This window comes from Aethalodelphis obliquidens, unplaced genomic scaffold (assembly GCF_003676395.1).
Source record: "Aethalodelphis obliquidens isolate GAN/ISIS:26980383/991018 unplaced genomic scaffold, ASM367639v1 scaffold65, whole genome shotgun sequence".
Taxonomy (NCBI): domain Eukaryota; kingdom Metazoa; phylum Chordata; class Mammalia; order Artiodactyla; family Delphinidae; genus Aethalodelphis; species Aethalodelphis obliquidens.
In genome coordinates, this window is record NW_020838009.1 from 3,508,260 (window position 1) to 3,530,547 (window position 22,288).

General features: G+C 41.5%; 1 protein-coding gene across 12 annotated transcripts in view; it reads left to right on the plus strand.

The window, feature by feature from the left end:
* The window catches only part of TJP1 (tight junction protein 1), a 350,674-nt gene extending 339,708 nt beyond the window's left edge, over positions 1–10,966 (plus strand). For 5 of the 12 annotated variants that reach the window (XM_027089108.1, XM_027089115.1, XM_027089110.1 and 2 more), the window contains 5 exons: positions 126–301; positions 3,333–3,813; positions 5,305–5,522; positions 6,665–6,808; positions 9,421–10,966. In XM_027089108.1, coding sequence (XP_026944909.1) covers positions 126–301; positions 3,333–3,813; positions 5,305–5,522; positions 6,665–6,808; positions 9,421–9,515 — 1,114 coding nt within the window. In that variant the 3' untranslated portion in view covers positions 9,516–10,966. Of the gene's footprint in view, positions 1–125; positions 361–1,808; positions 1,941–3,332; positions 3,814–5,304; positions 5,523–6,664; positions 6,809–9,420 lie in introns of those variants that run through there. The other 7 variants (XM_027089112.1, XM_027089116.1, XM_027089114.1 and 4 more) reach the window with 5 other exon arrangements.
* The last annotated feature ends 11,322 nt before the right edge of the window (positions 10,967–22,288 follow it).

Consider the following 22,288-nt stretch of genomic DNA (forward strand, 5'->3'; position numbering starts at 1 on the left):
ACACTCATAAGGGTAAACTGTGAAATTCTCAAAAAAAAACCCTCAGGGATACTTAGAAGAAGGGGAACTTGCTTTGTGAATGTGGATCCGTCTGTAGGTGTTGGCATTTCCTCATTTTTCCACAGGGGGAAGTCTGCTGAGGCTGAAGCTGTGGACAGGCCGTTTGGGGAGAAGCGCTATGACCCACTGCAGGCCACACCACCCCCTCCGCCGCCGCCCGCCCAGTACAGCCAGGCCGCCCAGCCCGGCCCCAGCACCACCCTCAGCCTCCACTCACACACCAAGGGGACACTCGGCGAAGGTAGGCGGCTCAGGAGTTGGCAGGACCACTGTAATAGACTCACACTTACAAGATGAAAAGTACGTGCTAGAAACCTCTGGGCTGAGAACAGCGAAAAATAAGGGGCTTTGTTAAAAGTACCTCTTCTTTTTTATGATAATGACAGTTATATCGGACAAGCCTTTTAGCTAAATAGATTTTAACTTGCCTCCTTAACATAGCTTAATTTCTGAAAGTAGTTTTTGTTTACCAGTATGCCCAAAACTAAATGTTTGAATGGTGGTTCGTAAAAATTATGGTGATGTCCGTCTTCGCATGTGGATATAGGGCGGCCGTAGAGTTTCACATAATACGTGTCCCTGAGCACCTCGTCTTTGCATTTGTGTTCTGTGGCGGAGGCTCATCAAGATAGATCCCATCAGCTCCAGAGCGCTCACCTCAGGGTGGCGTCCCTGCGTGTGCACCCACGTCTTCTCCTTCACATCTCTGAGCAGTAACTGCCTCTCTTCCCGGGCCACTGGCCCAGCTCCTCTCCCCGCTCTCCTGCTTCCTTCATCTTCCTCTCCCCTTCCCCATAATCCTTCCCTTTGCCTTCCAGTAAGTGCCACTGCCTCATGCCACCTTCCCAGCTCCACAGCCATTAGACGTCCTGGAAGGGACTGTTGCCTCCACCCTCCCAACCAACATCTCTCTTCTCATTTGGTGCTTTCAAAGGATACACCACAGTTCACCCATCTCCTGGTGATGTTTTGCTCCTAGAGACAGTGCTCCTCTGTATTTATGTAGGAGTCCAATCCCAGGGGTATAATTTGATATTACTTTATGTTAGGATTTTCTTTACACACTATCATGTCTGCCGATAAAGTTTAAACTTTTACTCTCCAAACCTTATGCCATTTTTGCACTGGCTGAGACATCATAGTAAAATGTTGAGTTGAAATGATGGTGGCAGACATCTTTTGCTAGTTCCCCATTGTGGGGAGAAACGATTGAATGTTTCACCGTTACGATGTTAGCTGTAGGGGTTTTTGTAGGTGCCTTTTATTATGTGTAGAATATTCCCTTCTAGTCCTAGTTTGCTGAAAGCATTTTGTCAACTGTTTTTTTCTTGTATGTACATTGTCCCTCAGTATCCGCAGGGGACTGATCCCAGGACCCCACCACCACCACCACTTCACCCCCATCCCACCACGCACACTGAAATCTGCGGATACACACGTCCCCTGTGTAACTGGTGTAGTACAGTCGACCCTCTGTGTCCATGGGCTCTGCATCCGCAGATACAGAGGGCCAAACGCACGAAGACGATCCTAAGATTTGTCTCCTTCATTTTGTTTCTGTAATAAGTTATCTTACTATGTTCACAAGGAGCTTTGGTTTATAATTTCCTTATAATGTCCTTGTCTGGTTTTGGTATCAAAGTTGTGCTAGAGTCATGAAAGAGAGCTGGGACGTGTTCCCTCTTTCTCTCATTTCTGGAAGAGTTTGTTATAGCACTGATATGATTTTTTCCTTAATTATTTCATAGAATTCAGTTGGTGCTATTTTGCACTGCCACCAGCGGTACAGAGGGTCCCTGACTTATGACGGTTTGACTTTACATGGTGCAGAAGCGATGCACATTCACTAGAAACTACTTCGAATTTCGATCTTTTCTCAGGTTAGCAATAAGCAATACAATCTCTCGTGAAGCTGGGCAGCGGCTGTGAGAAGAGCCCCCAGTCAGACGCTGCATCACGGGGGTGAATAACTGACACACTTTGAACTGTCCTGGACCCAGAGAGCCAGTCTTGTTTTTTACTTACAGGACAGTATTCAATAGATCACATGAGATATTTAACACTTTATTATAATATTTTGTGTTAGATGATCTTGCCCAACTGTAGGCTAGTGAGAGTATTCTGAGCACGTTCAGGGAGACTGGGCTGAGCTACGATTCTGGTAGGTCCCGTGTATTAAGCACATTTTTTACTTTGAACCTCCCCTGGGAAGTCGAGGAAGATCTGTACATGGAAATTTCTGTTATTCCACATCTTTGCCAATGCTTGGCATTATCAGACTTGTAAGTTTTGCCAATTTAATGGATGTGAAATGATGTTTTTTGTTTTTGTTTTGCATTTTCCTAATTAATAGTGATGTTGAGTATCTTATTGTATGATTACTGGTTAGTCTAGTCTTCACTTGCGTTTTTGCTTGTTCAGGTCTTTGCCTATTTTCCTGTTGGTTGATTCTTTCTTATGGATGTATAGGTATTCTTCATAGGTTTTGGATCCTAATTTTTTTTAAAATCAGTTATATGTGTTGTACATAGCTTCTGCCAATCTGTGACTTTTCTTTTTTAACTTTAATTATGGTGAGTTTTGTAGTACTGATTTTTTTTTTTTTTAACATGGCCAGTTTTGTCATTCTGTTTCTAATTTATTGTGGACACTGGAGCGGGGTCACTCTGATGCCAGTCTCTGGAGGCCAGGACTCCCAGCCACATGACCCTGACTCCAGGCAGCAGGTACATGAACACTGTCCCAGGTGTCCCTGCTACCTCCTGGCCCCTCAGCATCACACACAGCCACCAGGGGTCAAGAGTGTCCTCAGACTGCTGACCCAGACCCAGTCAGTCATTGACTCTGACACCAGGACAGGTTAAGATGAGAGGGACATCAGATGACTGTTAGAACTTGCGTCAGGAAGGGCGTTTTGGTTTTTGTTTTCTGTATGGATGAAAAGTTGTTTCAAGGTTTATTCCTAAAAACTTAGTTTAACATGGTCACCACGGTCTCCCACAGAATCACTTGTTGATAACTTTCATGAATGAATTACTCATCTGGATAGATTTTATTCTTGACCCATTATAATATCTTTTCCATCTCACAAACCATTACAGTCAGTTAGAGATGGGTTTGTAATGCTTTTTTTGTTCAAGCCACCGAATGTACTTTATTGTTTTTCTTATTGAAGTATAGTTGACTTATAATATTAGTTTTGATGTACAACATAGTATTCAGTAGCTGTTTTCAGGAAGTTTTTGAAATACTTATATGTGTGTGTTTTACAGGTAATTCCATGTCATTGGATTTTCAGAGCTCTTTAGTGTCCAAACCAGACCCACCTCCATCTCAGAATAAGCCAGCAGCTTACAGACCAGCCAACCGAGAAGACGCTGCCCAGTCTGCTTTCTATCCCCAGAAAAGTTTCCCAGATAAAGCCCCAGCTAACGGGGCCGAACAGACTCAGAAAACGATCACTCCAGCATACAATCGATTCACACCAAAACCATATACAAGTTCTGCGCGGCCATTTGAACGCAAGTTTGAAAGTCCTAAATTCAGTCACAATCTCCTGACGAGCGAAACTGCACATAAACCTGACTTGTCTTCCAAAGCCCCCACTTCTCCGAAAACTCTGGTGAAAGCACACAGTTCCACGCAGCCTCCGGAGTTTGACAGTGGAGTTGAGACGTTCTCTGTCCACACAGATAATAAGCCTAAATATCAAGTAAACAGTATCAGCACAGGGCCTAAAGCTGTGCCCGTGAGGTAAGACTTTTTCTTGGCCTGGTGATGTCTCTCACATGAGTTGGGTGTAGTTTTGGGAACCTGACTGATGATTTCAACTCAAACTTTAAGCTGAATGGTGCTGTCCAAAATGTTGGAATGACTAAAGGTTCTGCAAGAGGCACTAAAGCTGGTGCTCATTATCTCCATTGTGTAAGAACCCAGGCTGAGAGGCACTGTATTTCACTCAGGGTCACACAGCCATGCTCAGGGAGCCTAGACCCAGCCACTGGTCTGACTTCTGACCTCAGAGCCAGACTCCTAACCAGCCCTGGCTTCCCATGACCTCTGACCTCCAGCTGGGGCGGCACGTTTGGAGAATATCTCAAAAATAATAGAGTATCTGTATTCCTCATCCACTGTTTATTCAGCAGTGAGTTTGAAAAGAAGATGTAATAACCTCAAAATGGTTGTTTAAAAAAGAGCTTTCTTAATAGTTTTGGTCAGATGGCTGAGCAAATGAGATGAACCCAGCCTGCCTGGAGCCACACTCCCTACACCCCTCCCCTCATCTGCACAGTGACCGACAAGACCCGTGCTGGCCATGCAGAAACCTCCCTAAGCCACTGACGCAGAAAGTACTCGCGGGCCACCGGCAGGCTGCCTCCCGAGCGGAAGGACAGGCCAGCCAGGGGATGTGGAGGAGCGGCCCCCTCACAGGGGCCCCGCGGTACCATTGCCCCGGGGAGCCCATGCCCACCGCTCTGGCCACGGAGGAGTGAAGCCGCAGCTCCCTGCACTCACTTTCATTTTGTTGGCCCATCTTTCTGCTCACCTTTAGTCCTGGCTCAAAATTTTGCTTCAAGAAGTCCTGAGGGGAAAAAAAAAGGAAGTCCTGAGAGCCTGCACTTTTGAAGGAGATTTGGTACCACATCCCCTCTGCCTCAGGCGTCTTTGTGTGAACCGCGTGAATGGACCATCTCCTCTCCATGAGCGATTGCCCACACCGGAGTCTTTATTACCTCATGGAATTGGGCGTCTGTGCTTAGGGAGTGCGGAGGGAAGGCCATAGTATGCACACCAGAAATCCTCAGGAGAGAGCGAGCCTAATTAGTGTATTTTATCAGGTCTAAGATGCCATCAGTTGTGAGATGCACCACTGTCTTACGTATCACTAAGAAGGAAAAAACATGCTACCAATTAAACCATGATGTGCCATCAGTTTTAAAACACCAGTTTCATGGCTGTAAAATATTGGGTGAGCACTGTATCAGGCCTTACATGTTCTGATCGCAAAAAATCAGTAATGAAGGAAACGTGACTATTACCTTTAAAAATGACATTGACTTCTCGAGGAAGAATATGCTTAGTTATCCCTGTGAGTAAAGTCTGTCAGTCACTGAAAACTTATGAAAGTAAGTAACTGCTTGATTATATGGAGAGAGAAAGAGAATGAAACCACCGACTAGACTAGCAGTGAAAGTGCCTGTATGTGACTAGGAATGTACTCATTGGCCATTTCTGAACTCTCAGTCCCTCAGCTGTAGAAGAGGATGAAGATGAGGATGGTCACACTGTGGTGGCCACCGCCCGCGGCGTATTTAACAGCAACGGCGGGGTGCTGAGCTCCATAGAGACCGGCGTTAGTATCATTATCCCACAAGGAGCCATTCCTGAGGGAGTCGAGCAGGAAATCTATTTCAAGGTCTGCCGAGACAACAGCATCCTCCCGCCTTTGGATAAGGAGAAAGGTGAGTGTGTGATTTCCTGCTTAGTTTCAGTAACTCGAGTTGCCCTGTGTGCTTTTCAAAGCTTATTGTGCTCAGTAGACAGGATACCCTAGACCTCTGTTCTCCCCCCACCCTGGCTGCCCTCAAGTTCCTTCTACAAGGGAGGGCCTCTCTAATGAGCACTGTGGAGAGGGGAGCCTGTGCTACCTTCACTGTGACGGTGACAATAGGGGATGGGTCATTGGGCACTCCTGTACCTGCCAGCCAGTCGCCAGTCTTAGCCGACCTCACCAGATTTTTGTCTTTGAGTCGTTCCTTCCTGCCTTGCAGCTCTAGAGATGAATTAGGTAACACCCACTCCAAAGGCCTTGCTCTGTGCTGCCACCTGCTGGTGGAATGCAAGGCTCTCGGGTCAGATCTTCCTCACTGCGCAGACCTAGCACAAGTAAACACGCTGCAGAGGAGGAAGCATCCCCATCGGCTGTCGCGGTGTGTGTTTCTGAGCTGCTTCAGGAATCTAGGAATGCTCTTATTTTTCACAGTCTTCCAGATCTGTCAGGATGAAATGATAATGAACCATGTTGCAACGTCTTTTAGAATATTTTAGCAGTGCTTTGCTTCCTTAAATACATTATTTTAGCTCATTTTCGTACATTTTGCCAGAATACTAACATGTTGGCCCTCCTGCGTGAATCTCTTAAACCACGTCTGTAGCAAATACAACATTAAAAACACAAGATATAAGTAACATTTGTAAAATGTTTGAGTATGTCTTATACCATAAGAATGCTGTGATTGAATGAAGTAGCCACCAGCAACGTTGTGCTGTTTAGCACTTGAATTGTGGCTGTTTTAATTGAAACGGGCTAGAAGTGTAAAATACACACCAGCTTCAAAGATTCAGTATATTGCTCACATGTTGAAATAATGTTTTGGATATATTGGGTTATATAAAATATTAAAATTGACTTCAACTGTTCCTTTTTAATGTGGCTACTGGAAAATATTAAGTTACATCTGTGGCTCCTGTTACATTTTTCTTGGTCAGTGCTACTACAGAGAACTAACCCTCTTTGGCTTTAAAGCATATGGTTAGAAGGAGGGTGAGGAGGATGTGGGTCTAGAAGGAAGCCAGCCATCTAACCTCTCTCCCCCCGCCCCAGGTGAGACCCTGCTGAGCCCCTTAGTGATGTGCGGGCCCCATGGCCTCAAGTTCCTGAAGCCCGTGGAGCTGCGCTTACCACACTGTGCGTCCATGACTCCTGACGGTTGGTCTTTTGCTCTAAAATCATCCGACTCCTCGTCGGGTATGCTGTCTTCACTCTGTCCTTTGGGGGCTTTGGGTACTGTCGTTGATTGACCCGTGGGCTGATGGAGCTACCCGTGCTGTCTGTGCACAGATCCTCCCTCTGTTCCTGTGGCCTTGTAGGCATCACCAGTGTTTTGGAGTTTATTTGTGGTACATATATTGTAAATGAAAACTGAAAGGTAGAGAAGCTTCTGCCTTGTAAACATTGATGATTTGGCCAAAGGTTGACTGTTTCTTGATGTTCAACAAAATTATTCTGTCAAAATTTTTAAGATGAGGTGGAAGAATTGATATTGTCCTGCATATATATGCATTTTCATCTTTATACTAAAATGATTTGATTCCTTTATGTAATAATTTCTATTTTTGGTTACTATTTCTCAGTCTACAAAGTATATATATATATACTTTGTAGGGGTGTGTGTGTGTGTGTGTATACACACACACACTAGAGAAACTTGAAAGATAAAAGACCTTACACTGTGATCATACTTGGCCATGGTTTTTCCATGTAAAACTCAAAATAACTTCTGTAATACACTTTTAAAATGGCTTATTGCTGTCAAGATCATAATTTCAAAGCTTCCATTGCATTTTCACATTTCTCACTTCCTTGGGTGACTAAGTCAGTTAGACTAAAGTCAGAACTTTCTATATTTATGGCACAGAACACTTTAATTGAACCTGATGTAGAAAAAAAGAATTTAAAGTTCTTCTGAATTTTTGATAAATCAGATGAGCATTATACAGTTTTAGTTTGGTACAGTATGAAATAGAGTTTTATGGTGTAAAGAACATATTTTAATATTACCCAACATAAAATATTACATATATTCATTCACAACTACCCCATTTTCTGGGAAAAGTTCTTCAGGAACTCCACTGAGAAACATTTTATTAGCCTAGTTTGAACTAATGAATTAAAATTAATAAAACTGCATTTAAAACATATATTCCAAAAGTCAGGTTTTAGTGTGGGCTGTGATCGTCCTCTAACCCAAAATTAGGTTGAGGGTCCTTAAAGTAACTATGTTGTTACTTGTTTTATAAGCGATTTTTTTTCCAGATACGAAAAAAATCAGTATGCTTCGTATAATTTGTTTTGTGCCACAGAACATGTTATTTTGTTAGATTGAAACAACTTACTTTTTCCTGTGTTAAATTTGAGTATGTACACCTAGAAGAGAAATGTAATTTTATGTAATTCTGTGTGGCTTCGGAATGCTTTTGCTACTATAAATTTCTGTTTTAAAAAGTCAAGGTAGATTTTGATAGCTACTGACTTAATTCCAAGAAGCATTTATTAGTATATTGGAAAGAATTGTGAACCTAAAGTTTTTCCCAAGAGTTGTCGTAACTATCTCATTGCCTGAACAATTTATCTGCAGTATGGCACAAGCCCACATGTACCTGTGAAGTTAAACCCCTCTGTTTTAAACTGCTGAGCCCACCATGACTCAGATGTTGCTTAGGTAACGGACAGCTTACAGTCTGCAGTGCTTCTCAGCCTTGGCCCTGTGGGGTGTTTAGCAGCCTCCCTGGCCTCCACCCGCTAGATGCCAGTTGTGACAAGCAAAATTGCCTCCAGACATTGTCCCCTGAGGGGCAGAACTGCTCCTGGTGGAGAACTGTTGCTTTACAGGCAGCAGCTTTGACTGTCACTTACCATGGACACAAGAGGTGTATGGCTGTCCCAGCCTTCTTTACGTTGAGTCCACTGCCAGGGCTCCTTAGCTGTAGCTGCAAATCTCAAATCACCTGGTTAAAAGCTGGTTAAAAACTCCAAAGCCCAGGCCCTGCTTCAGTCTTACTCAGTTCAATGACTTTGGAAGCATCATGAATGGTTTTGTTGTACAGCAGGATCAGGGCTAAGAATCTCTGGCCCAGTCTCAATGATTTTTTTTTTTTTTTTTGTAAAGGGGAGGAGGCTCCTTAACCGAATTCTGCAGTGTTGAGGGTTTCATTTGGTCTGTCAAGTGTGAGAAATGTGTTCTCATACTCAGCTCAAATGGGGTAATCATATAATTATTGTCTAAACTTTTGAGAGTGAAAGAAGGGTACTCTTTTTTTCTTTTTTTTTTTTGTGGTACGTGGGCCTCTCACTGTTGTGGCCTCTCCCGTTGCGGAGCACAGGCTCCGGACGCGCAGGCTCAGCGGCCATGGCTCATGGGCCCAGCCGCTCCGCGGCATGTGGGATCTTCCCAGACCAGGGCACGAACCCGCGTCCCCTGCATTGGCAGGCAGACTCTCAACCACTGCGCCACCAGGGAAGCCCAAGAAGGGTACTCTTAATAATAATACTCAGGGGCAAACTGGAACTGTCCCAGGCACATGATCACCCTAACTTTTATTCATTTTTTAAAAGGCTCAAACTTGAAAACATAAAAAATAAACGAGAAATCTGCAACAGCTTTTGGATCATTAGATTCCAGTGGGTCTCCAATGAAGTACATATATAGCACTAAGAGTTTTGGTACAAGTGCGGTATGCTGAAGAAATAGAGGAAAATTGTATCTAAATATATATGTTTGTGTTTGTCTCATGATTGCAAAGCATTACAGATAGCAGTTTAACCAACCAGAAATGACATGAACTTTTTTTCTCTCGTAGGCGATCCTAAAACCTGGCAAAACAAGTGTCTTCCTGGAGATCCAAATTATCTTGTTGGAGCAAACTGTGTTTCTGTCTTGATTGACCACTTTTAATTCTTAAAATATAGGAACTTGATTAAATAATGTGAAACTGGGTTAAACTTACTAAATCTAAATGGAACCACTCCATCAAGTATTATATACTTTTCCTATAATTGACACTGCAGTGCGTTAGTATCACACGCTTTGTTTGAACTGGAGAGGCTGAGTGAACATCCCCTGAACCGTGCTTGGGAAACATGCTGCCTGCTGCATGTTGGGGGTCGGTGTTGGCTACAGGCTCCAAGATGTGATGCTTTGTAATGAGTTTTGTACTTTTATATGGTCACTGCTTAACTTCACATATTGATTTCCGTTAAAATACCAGCCAGTAAATGGGGTGCATTTGAGTTTTGTTCTTTCCAAAGTACACTGTTCCAGACTTTATTATGGCCCTGGCCTGGCATACACATTTTTATTATGCATGAGGTAATCACACGTTTTTAAAAAGCACCTCAAATGTATAACCAGTGTAGTGGATTTAACAGAAATGTACAGCAAGAGGAATTTATAGCTTTTTTTTTTTTTTTTTTTTGGCGGGGCGGGGCAAGTGAAGACAATTACTTACTGTATATGAAAACTCATTTTTCTTAGGGAAGGACACCAAAGCATGTGAGACTGGTTCTGTGGCCTCTTTGGATCTATAAGTTAACCATATCACCATAGACATACTAACCAGCAGGAACGCCTTACCCTTGTGTTTTTAATTCTTAGATCGTTCTGTGTATTACTAAGTTTTTACGGCTTTTGTGCACATCTAGATACTGTATCATGAAAAGATTGAGTGAATTGTGGATTTGATGGTTTCAGAAATGTGTAATCACCCAGAAGAAAATAATGGTGTGATTTGGGGTGGGTTTTTTTGTTTTGTTTTGTTTGTTTGGCAAGGGGCAGTGGTTGTTTTCTCTCTCTCTCTTTTTTTTTTTTTAGGCTATGCATTTAAAAACTTTGGATGTTTTAAGGATGCTTGTACATAAGGCGTGCATACCACTTTGTTCTTGGTTTGTAAATTAACTTTTATAAACTTTACCTTTTTTATACATAAACAAAACCAAGTTTCTTAAGGCTACCTTTGTATTCTCTCCTGTACCTCTTGAGCCTTGAACTTTGACCTCTGCAGCAATAAAGCAGCATTTCTATGACACACACAAGGTCAGTTTTTTAAGAAAAAGAATGCACAGAGTTGTTACATTTTTAAATGCTGCATTCAAAAGATACAGTTACTCAGAATTCTCTAGTTTGAATAAATTCTTGCAAAGTATCCCTATTGTAATTTGTGATATGATGCTGTGCCCTAAAGTGTATTTTTTTACTAATAGACAATTTATTGTGGCACATCAGCACAATTTCTGTTTAGATAATACACTGCTACATTCTGTTAATCAGTAGGTGTGACTGAATTTCTTTTGCAGTTATTAAAAAATCTCAAATTTCTAAATCTGCAGAATAAAACTTTTTAAAATAAAGTGCTGGTTTGGTCTGTTTGCCCGCTATTTCTAGTATTGTTTAACTTCATAATCCTAGTTTAAAATCCTGCACACTGATCCTCATCACCCAGTTGCCTGCTGCCGCGTTGGTCCTGGTGGGGGTGGGGGATTTGGAGTGAGCCCCTGTTGCCAGTGCATCCTGGCAGAAGACAGAGCAGGAGAAGGGGGGGAAGGCGGAGTCTTCCCACTGTGCCTGTAAGTGTATGTGGATGTATGTGTTTATTCATGTTCCTTAGGGCCAACTTGTATATGGTTTTGTCTCCTCCCTTATAGTTTTAGAAAAACATAACATGGGCCGATTATGGGGATTTAATCTGCAGTTTGTGCAGATGCCACCAGAAAATTACCAGAGCTAATCAATGAATTTAGTAAAGTCGCAAGATACAAAATTAACAAACAAATCTCTTGCGTTCCTGTACACTAACAATGAAAGATCAGAAAGAGAAATTAAGGAAACAATCCCATTTACCACTGCAACAGAAAGAATAAAATACCTAGGAATAAACATACCTAAGGAGGCAAAAGACTTGTATGCAGCAAAGTATAAGATACAGATGAAATAAATCAAAGATGACACAAACAGATGGAGAGATATACCATGTTCTTGGACTGGAAGAACCAATGTTGTGAAAATGACTGTACTACCCAAAGCAATCTACAGATTCAGTGTACTCCCTATCAAATTACCAGTGGCATTTTTCACAGAATTAGAACTAGAATTTTACAATTTGTATGGAAACACCTTGAGTAGCCAAAGCAATCTTGGTGGGGCGGGTGGGGGTGGGGGAATGGAGCTGGAGGTATCAGGGTCCCTGACTTCACACTATACTACTACTACAAAGCTACAGTAATCAAGACACTATGGTACTCCTACAAAAACAAATACAGATCAATGGAACAGGATAGAAAGCCCAGAGATAAACCCATACACCTGTGGTCACCGAATCTATAACAGAAGGCAAGGATATACAATGAAGCAAAGACAGCCTCTACAATAAGTGGTGCTAGAAAAACTGAACAGCTACGTGTAAAGAATGAAATTAGAACACTCCCTAACACCATACACAAAAATAAACTCCAAATGGATTAAAGACCTAAATGTAAGGCCAGACACCATAAAACTCTTAGAGGAAAACATAGGCAGGGCTTCCCTGGTGGCACAGTGGTTGAGAGTCCGCCTGCCGATGCAGGGGACACGGGTTCGTGCCCCGGTCCGGGAAGATCCCACATGCCACGGAGCGGCTGGGCCCGTGAGCCATGGCCACTGAGCCTGTGTGTCCAGAGCCTGTGCTCTGCAACACGAGAGGCCACAACAGTGAGGCCCGCATACAGGAAAATAAAAAAACATAGGCAAAACACTCTGACATAAATCGCACCAAAATCTTTTTTGACCCACCTCCTAAAGTAATGAGAAAAACAAAAATAAACAAATGAGACCTAATTAAACTGAAAAGCTTTTAGCACAGCAAAGGAAACCGTAAACAAGATGAAAAGAGTCTTAGGAATGGGAGAAAATATTTGCAAATGAATCAACGGACAAAGGATTAATCTCCAAAATACACAAACAGCTCATGCAGCTCAATATCAAAAAAACAACCCAATAAAAAAATGGGCAGAAAACCTAAATTGACATTTCTCCAAAGAAGACATATAGGCCAACAAACACATGAAAATATGCTCAACATCCCTAATTATTAGAAAAATGCAAATCAGTACTCTAATGAGGTATCACCTCACGCTGTTCAGAATGGCCATCATCAAAAAGTCTACAAACAAATGGTGTAGAGGGTGTGGAGTAAAGGAAACCCTCCTACACTGTTGGTGTGAATGTAAACTGGTACAGCCACTATGGAGAATAGTATGGAAGTTCCTTAAAAAACTAAAAATACAGCTACCATATGATCTAGTAATCACACTTGGGCATACATAAGGAGAAAACCATTAATTCCAAAAGATGCATGCACCCTAATGTCCATTGAGCACTATTTAAAATAGCAAACACATGGAAGAAACCTAAGTAGCCATCGACAGATGAATGGATAAAGAAGTGCACATACACAAAGGAATACTATTCAGCCATAACAGAATGAAATAATGCCATTTGCAGCAACATGAATGGACCTAGAGATAAGTATACTAATTGAAGTGAGTTAGAAAATGACAGATATCATATGATACCACTTATATTTGGAATCTAAAAAATGATACAAATGAACTTATTTACAAAAAAGAAATAGTCACAGACCTCAAAAACAAACTCAGGCATTTGTGTTAGCCATTTGTGGAAATCCACTTACTCTTTTACTAATTTCTAGTTTTTTATCTTCAATAAATATGCCTGAATTAAAAACAAAAAACAAACTTACGGTTTCCAAAGGGGAAAGGGGAGGGGAGGGATGAATTAGGAGGCTGGATTAACATATACTCACTACTGTATATAAAATAATCAACAAGGATCTACTGTATAGTGCAGGGAACTCTACTCAATATTGTGTAGTAACCTATATGGGAAAAGAATCTGAAAATGAATAGATATTTGTATATTTATAACTGAATCACATAACTGGGCACCTGCCAGGCACTGGTGGGGGACAACGAACACCTAAGGGGACGGGATGAACCCCTGAGCGACCAGGTAGGACATGGGAGGGGGGCGGACAGGGGAGGAGAAGTGGAGGCAGGATGGGACCAGTGCCCTGGAGGGGCGGCTGGGGGACAGGAGGGGTTCCCATGCCCAGAGGGGCCCACCCATGGTGAGGGGAGCAACGGGTACGGGGAGATACCCTAGGGACATGGGAGGATCGGAAGGGAATGCGGCTGGCGTTTCCCCTGCCCACTTGGGCCCTGGGACCCTGCTGCGGTCCCGGGCCTGATCCTCTATACTCAGAGGGCCCCTCCAGGTGCGCTGAGCCTAAGCCCTGTCCACGTACCCCCACCCAGGGCCTTACTTCTACACTCCACACTCCAACGACCCCTCCAGCCATGCTGCCATTGCCAGTGGCACAAGTCCTTAGCGTAGGTCCCTGCCCCCGCCTAAGCCCCACCCCCACAGTTAAGGCCTTTTCCAGTTTTTGTTTTTGTTTTTTGCTCTTGTGCTTCTGTGTTAACTTGTTGTTACTGTTTCACTTATATTTTTTCTAATATATTTTTTATTTCCCTAATTTAAATTTAATTTTTTATTTTTTGTTATTGTACTCTTTTTTTTTCCTTCTTTTTTCTTTTGCTGCGCCATACAGCTTACAGGATCTTGGTTCCCATACAGTGGGTTGGGCTTGAGCTCCTGTGGTGGGAGCACCAAGTCCAAACCAGGGGACTAACAGAGAACCTCAGACCCCAGGGAATATTAATCAGAGTGAGGTCTCCTGAAGGTCCTCATCTCAGAAACAAGACACAGCTTTTGTCCAGCTGCCTGCAAACTCCAGCGCTGGACACCTCAGGCTAAACAACGAGCAAAACAGGAATACAGCCCCACCCATCAAAAAAAATGAAACGACAAGAAAATATGTTACAGACGAAGGAGCAAGGTAAAAACCTACAAGACCAAATAAATGAAGAGGAAATAGGCAACCTACCTGAAAAAGAATTCAGAGTAATGATAGTAAAGATGATCCAAAATCTGGGAAACAGAATAGAGGCACGGATTCAGAAAATACATGAAATGTTTAACAAAGACCTAGAAGAACTAAAGAACAAACACAGTGATGAACAACATAATAAATGAAAAATACACTAGAAGGAATCAATAGCAGAATAACTGAGGCAGAAGAACGAACAAGTGAGCTGGAAGATAGAATGGTGGAAATAACTGCCAAAGAGCAGAATAAAGAAAAAAGGATGAAAAGACTTGAGGACAGTCTCAGAGACTCTGGGACAACAGTAAACGCACCAACATTCGCATTATAGGGGTCCCAGAAGAAGAGAAAGACAAGGGTCTGAGAACATATGAAGAGATTATGGTCAAAAACTTCCCTAACATGGGAAAGGAAATAGTCACCCAAGTCCAGGAAGCACAGAGAGTCCCATACAGGATAAACCCTGGGAGAAACACACCAAGACACATATTAATCAAACAAAAATTAAATTCAAAGAAAAATTATTAAAAGCAGCAAGGGAAAAGCAACAAATAACATACAAGTGAATCCCCATAAGGTTATCAGCTGATTTTTCAGCAGAAATTCTGCAGGCCAGAAGGGAGTGGAAGGATATATTTAAAGGGAGGAAAGAGGGAAAACCTACAACCAAGATTACTCTACCCAGCAAGGAGCTCATTCATATTTGATGGAGAAATCAAAAGCTTTACAGACAAGCAAACGCTAAGAGAATTCAGCACCACCAAAACCAGCTTTACAACAAATGCTAAAGCAAATTCTCTAGGTGGGAAACGCAAGAGAAAAAGACCCACAAAAACAAACCTAAATCAATTAAGAAAATGGTAACAGGAACGTAAATATAAATAATCACCTTGAATGTAAATGGATTAAATGCCCCAACCAAAAGACACGGACTGGCTGAATGGATACAAAAACAAGACCTGTACATATGCTGTCTACAAGAGACCCATTGCAGACCTAGGGACACATACAGACTGAAAGTGAGGGGAAGGAAAAAGATATTCCATGCAAATGGAAATCACAAGAAAGCTGGAGTAGCAATACTCATACCAGACCTTAAAATAAAGACTGTTACAAGAGATAAGGAAGGACACTACATAATGATCAAGGGATCAATCCAAGAAGAAAAGGTAACAATTGTAAATATTTATGCACCCAATATAGGAGCACCTCAATCCATAAGGCAAATGCTAACAGGCATAAAAGGGGAAATTGACAGTAACACAATAATAGTGGGGGACTTTAACACCCCACTTTCACCAATGGACAGATCACCCAGACAGAAAATGAACACAAGCTTTAAATGGCACACTAGACCAGATACTTTTAATTGATATTTATAGGACATTCTACCTGAAAGTGACAGAATACACTTTCTTCTCAAGGACACACAGAACATTGTCCACGATAGATCACATCTTGGCTCAAACACCAAGCCTTGGAAAATTTAAGAAAATTGAAATCGTACCAAGCATCTTTTCCAACCAACATGCTATGAGACTAGAAATCAATTACAGGGGAAAAAAATTGTAAAAAAAACACAAACACATGGAAGCTAACCAGTGCGCTGCTAGATAACCAAGAGATCACTGAAGTAATCAAAGAGGAAATTTAAAAGTACCTAGAAACAAATGACAACTAAACCATGACGATCGAAAACCTATGGGACGCAGCAAAAGCAGTTCTAAGAGGGAAGTTTATAGCAATTCAAGCTCACCTCAAGAAACAAGAAGAATCTCAAATTAACAACTAACTTTACACCTAAAGCAACTAGAGAAAGAAGAACAAAGAAAACTCAAAGTTAGTAGAAGGAAAGAAATCATAAAGATCAGAACAATGAAATAGAAACGAAGAAAATAATAGCAAAGATCAATAAAACTAAAAGTTGGTTCCTTGAGAAGATAAACAAATTGATAAACCTTTAGCCAGAATCATCACAAAAAAAAGATACAGGGGACTTCCCTGGTAGCTAGGTGGTTAAGAATCTGCCTGCCAATGCAGGGGACATGGGTTCAAGCCCTGGTCTGGGAAGATCCCACATGCTGTGGATCAACTAAGCCTGTGCATCAGAACTACTGAGCCAGCACTCTAGAACCCACGAGGCAGAACTACTCAGCCTGTGTGCTGCAACTACTGAAGGCCGCACGCCTACAGCCCGTTCTCCGCAACAAGAGAAGCCCCCGCAATGAGAAACCTGTGGACTATAATGAAGAGTAGCCCCCATATGTCGCAAGTAGAGAAAGCCACGCACAGCAATGAAGACCCAATGCAGACATAAATAAATAAATAAATAAATTTATATATAAGAAAAGGGGGACTTCCTTGGTAGCACAGTGGTTAGGAATATGCCTACCAGTACAGGGGACACGGGTTCAAGCCCTGGTCTGGGAAGATCCCACATGCCGCAGAGCAACTAAGTCTGTGCATCACAACTACTGAGCCTGTGCTCTAGAGCCCGTGAGCCACAACTACTGAGTGCATATGCCACAACTACTGAAGCCCATGCATTTAGAGCTCGTGCTCCGCAATAAGAGGAGCCACCGCAATGAGAAGCCTATGCACTGCAACGAAGAGTAGCCCCCGCTCTCTGCAACTAGAGAAAGCCTGCCTGCAGCAATGAAGCCAAATGCAGCCAAAAATAAATAAAATTTTAAAAAGGGAGAGGACTCAAACCAATAAAATTAGAAATTAAAAAGGAGAAATTACAAATGACACCACAGAAATACAAAGGATCATAAGAGACCACTACAAGCAACTGTATGCCAATAAAACGGACAACCTGAAAGAAATGGACAAATCCTTAGAAAGGTATAGCTTTCCAAGGCTGAACCAGGACGAATTAGAAAATATAAACAGACCAAACACAAGTAATGAAATTGAAATGGTAATTAAAAACCTTCCAACAAACAGAAGTCCAGGGGCAGATGGCTTTACAGGTGAATTCTATCAAACATTTAGAGAAGAGCTAACACCCATCCTTCTCAAACTCTTCCAGAGGGAGGAACACTCGCAAACTCATTCTATGAGGCCACCATCACCCTCATACCAAAACCAGACAAAGATATCACAAAGAAGAAAATTACACACCAATAACACTGATGAACATAGATACAGTAATCTATGTAGACAAAGATATCACAAAGAAGAAAATTACACACCAATAACACTGATGAACATAGATACAGTAATCCTCAACAAAATACTACCAAACAGAATCCAACAACACATTGAAAGGCTCATACACCAAGATCAAGTGGAATTTATCCCAGCAATGCAAGAATTCTTCAATATACACAAAATCAATGTGATACACCATATTAACAAATTAAAGAATAAAAATCATATGATTATCTCAATAGAGGCAGAAAAAGCTTTTGACAAAATTCAACACCCATTTATGATAAAAATTCTTCTGGAGTGGGCATAGAGGGAAACTACCTCAACGTAATAAAGGCCATATATGACAAACCCACAGCAAACATCATCGTCAGTGGTGAAATACTAAAAGCACTTCCTCTAAGATGAGGAACAAAACAAGGATGCCCACTCTGGCGACTATTATTCAACAAAATTTTGGAAGTCCTACTAGTGGCCAATCAGAGTAGAAAGAGAAATAAAAGAAGTACATATTGGAAAAGAAGAAGTAAAACTCTGACTGTTTGCAGATGACATGATACTATACATAGAAAATCCTAAAGATGCCACCAGGAAACCACTAAAACTAATCAATGAATTTGGTAAGGTTGCAGGATACAAAATTAATGCACATAAATCTCTGGCATTCCTATAAGCTAACAATGAAGGATTAGAAACAGAAATTAAGGAAACAATCCCATTTACCACTGCAACAAAAAGAATAAAATACCTAGGAATAAAACTACCTAAGGAGGCAAAAGATCTGTACTCAGAAAACTATAAAACACTGATGAAAGAAATCAAAGATGACACAAACAGATGGAGAGATATACCATGTTCTTGAATTGGAAAACTCAATATTGTGAAAATGACTTTACTATCCAAAGCAATCTACAGGTTCAATGCATTGTCTATCAAATTACCCATGGCATTTTTCACAGAATTAGAACAAATAATTTTACAATTTGTATGGAAACACAAAAGACTCCAAATAGCCAAAGCAATCTTGAGAAAGAAAAGCGGAGCTGGAGGAATCAGGCTCCCTGACTTCAGACTACACTACAAAGCTTCAGTAATCAAGACAGTATGGTAGTGGCACAAAAACAGAAATACAGATCCGTGGTACAGGATAGAAAGCCGAGAGATAAACCCATGTATCTATGGTCATCTAATCTATGAAAAAGGAGGCAAGAATTTACAATGGAGCAAAGATAGCCTGTTCAATAAGTGGTGCTGGGAAAAATGGACAGCTACACGTAGAAGAATGAAATTAGAACACTCCCTAACACCACACACAAAAATAAATGCAAAATGGATTAAAGACCTAAATGTAAGACCAGACACTATAAAACCCTTAAAGGAAAACATAGGAAAAACACTCTTTGACATAAATCACAGAAAGATCTTTTTTGACCCACCACCTAGAGTAATGAAATTTAAAAAAATAAGTGAATGGGACCTAAGTAAAGAGTGCAGAGCAAAGGAAACCATAAACAAGATGAAAAGACAACCCTCAGAATGGGAGAAAATATTTGCAAATGAAGCAACGGACAAAGGATTAGTCTCCAAAACAAATAAACAGCTCATGCAGTTCAATACCAAAAAAACAACCCAAAGAATGGGCAGAAGATGCAAATAGACACTTCTCCAAAGAAGACATACAGATGGCCAAGAAGCACATGAAAAGATGCTCAACATCACTGATCATTAGAGAAATGCAAATCAAAACTACAATGAGGTATCACCTCACACCGGTCAGAATGGCCATCATCAAAAAATGTACAAACAATAAATGCTGGAGAGGGTGTGGAGAAAAGGGAACCCTCTTGCACTGTTGGTGGGAATGTAAATTGATACAACCACTGTGGAGAACAGTACGGAGGTTCCTTAAAAAACTAAAAATAGAACTAATATATGACCCAGAAATCCCACTACTGGGCATAAACACTGAGAAAACCATGATTCAGAAAGTCACATGTACCCCAATGTTCACTGCAGCACTATTTACAGTTGCCAGGACATGGAAGCAACCTAAATGTCCAACGACAGAGGAACGGATAAAGAAGATGTGGTACATATATATAATGGAATATTACTCAGCCATAAAAAGGAACAAAATTGGGTCATTTGTAGAGATGTGGATGGACCTAGAGTCTGTCATACAGACTGAACTAAGAAAGAGAAAACAAATATCGTATATTGACACATTATGTGGAATCTAGAAAAATGGTACAGATGAACCTATTTGCAAAGCAGGATTAGATGCAGATGCAGAGAATGGACGTGTGGACACAGTGTGGGAAGGGGAGGGTGGGATGAATTGGGAGATTAGGTTTGACATAAATACACTACCATGTGTAAAATAGATAGCTAGTGGGAACCTGCTGTAGAGCACAGAGAGCTCAAGTCGGTGCTCTGTGATGACCTAGATGGGTGAGATGGGGGGAGAGAGGTCCAAGAGGGAGCAGGTATATGTATACATATATATTCACCTCACTGTACAGCAGAAACTAACACAACATTGTAAAGCAATTATAATCCAATTTTAAAAAACCCATGGATTCCAAAGGGGAATGGTTGGGGGGGGCAGTGATAAATTAGGAGGTTGGGATTAACATATACACACTACTATATATAAAATAATCAACAAGGATCTATTGTATAGTACAGGGAACTCTACTCAATATTCTGTAATAACCTATATGGGAAAAGAGTCTGAAAATGAATATATCTTTGTATATTTATAACTGAATCACTTCTGTACACCTGAAAAAATACCACATTGTAAACCAACTATACTCCAATATAAAATAAATTTTTTTTTAAAAAGAATAATATTAAAACATATTAGGACCAATTAGAAATTGGTGTGGAATGTCACACCTCTAGTCTGTCCCCACAACCTCAGCCCATTTCTTAGGAATATGCCCTCTTCATGTGTGACTATGGCACTCCAGAAAAATTCCTTTTCATCCAGACATAGACCCTGATACTCTCTCTCTCAGAGCAAAGTTTTCAAAATACTCACTTGAGCACCTAAATTCATAATTAAATATTAAGAAATATAAATAGAGAAATGGACTGTATCACAATAATAGTAGGAGATTTAAACACTTACTTCAAGGGGCAGATCATCCTGGCAAAAATATCAGTAAGAAAACTGTGGAATAGAAGGACACATTAGACCAGGTAGACTTATTACACACATAGAATACTCCATTTAAACCAGCAGAACACATATTCTTCAAGTGCACATGGAATATTCTATTATAGATTGCATGCTAGGCCACAAAAGAATGCTCAGTAAATTTTAGAAATATGAAATCATATCAAGCATCTTTTCTCACCAAAAATCCATGAGAGTAAAAATCAACTATTTTGAAGTTGAATTTTGAAGAATACTTCAAAAAACACAAACATGTAGAGACTAAATAATATGCTACTAAACGACTAATGATCACTGAAAAAGTCAAAGATGAAACTTAAAAATATTTAGAGACAAAGGAAAACGAAATCACAATGATCCAAAATCTATGGGATACAGCAAAATGAGTTATAAGAGGGAAGTTTATACCATTACCAGTCTACCTCAAGAAATAATAAAAATTTCAAACAACCTAACCTTACACCAAAGTAACGAGGATAACAAAAACAAGCACAAAGTTAGTAGAAGGAAATAAATCATAAAGATCAGATCAGAAGTAAATGAAATAGAGACTAAGAGAATAATAGAAAATATCAATGAAATAAAGATCTGCTTCTTTAAAAGATAAACAAAATTGATAAACCTCTAGCTACACATAAAGGAAAAGAGGGAGACCTTCAAGATGGCGGAGGAGTAAGACGTGGAGATCACCTTCCTCCCCACAAATACATCAGAAATACATCTACATGTGGAACAACTCCTACTGAACGCTGGCAGAAGACCTCAGATTCCCAAAAGGCAAGAAACTCCCCACGTACCTGGGTAGAGCAAAAGAAAAAAGAAAAACCAGAGACAAAGGAATAGGGACGGGACCTGGACCTCTGGGAGTGAGCTGTGAAGGAGGAAACGTTTCCATACACTAGGAAGCCACTTCACTGTCGGAGACAGGGGGTGGGCGGGGGGAAGTTTCTGAGCCACAGAGGAGAATGCAGCAACAGGGGGGCGGAGGGCAAAGGGGAGAGATTCCCGCACAGAGGATCGGTGCCCACCAGCACTCACCAGCCCGAGAGGCTTGTCTGCTCACCTGCGGGGGCGGGAGGGGGCTGGGAGCTGAGGCGCCGGCTTCGGAGGTCAGATCCCAGGGAGCGGACTGGGGTTGGCTGTGTGAACACAGCCTGAAGGGGGCTAGTGCGCCACAGCTAACCGGGAGGGAGTCTGGGAAAAAGTCTCGACCAGCCTAAGAGGCAAGAGACCATTGTTTCCGGGTGAGCAAGGAGAGGGGATTCAGAGTACTGCCTAAATGAGCTCCAGAGACGGGCGTGAGACGCTAAGGCTACTGCTGCAGCCACCAAGAAGCCTGTGTGCAAGCACAGGTCACTATCCACACCTCCCCTCCCGGGAGCCTGTGCA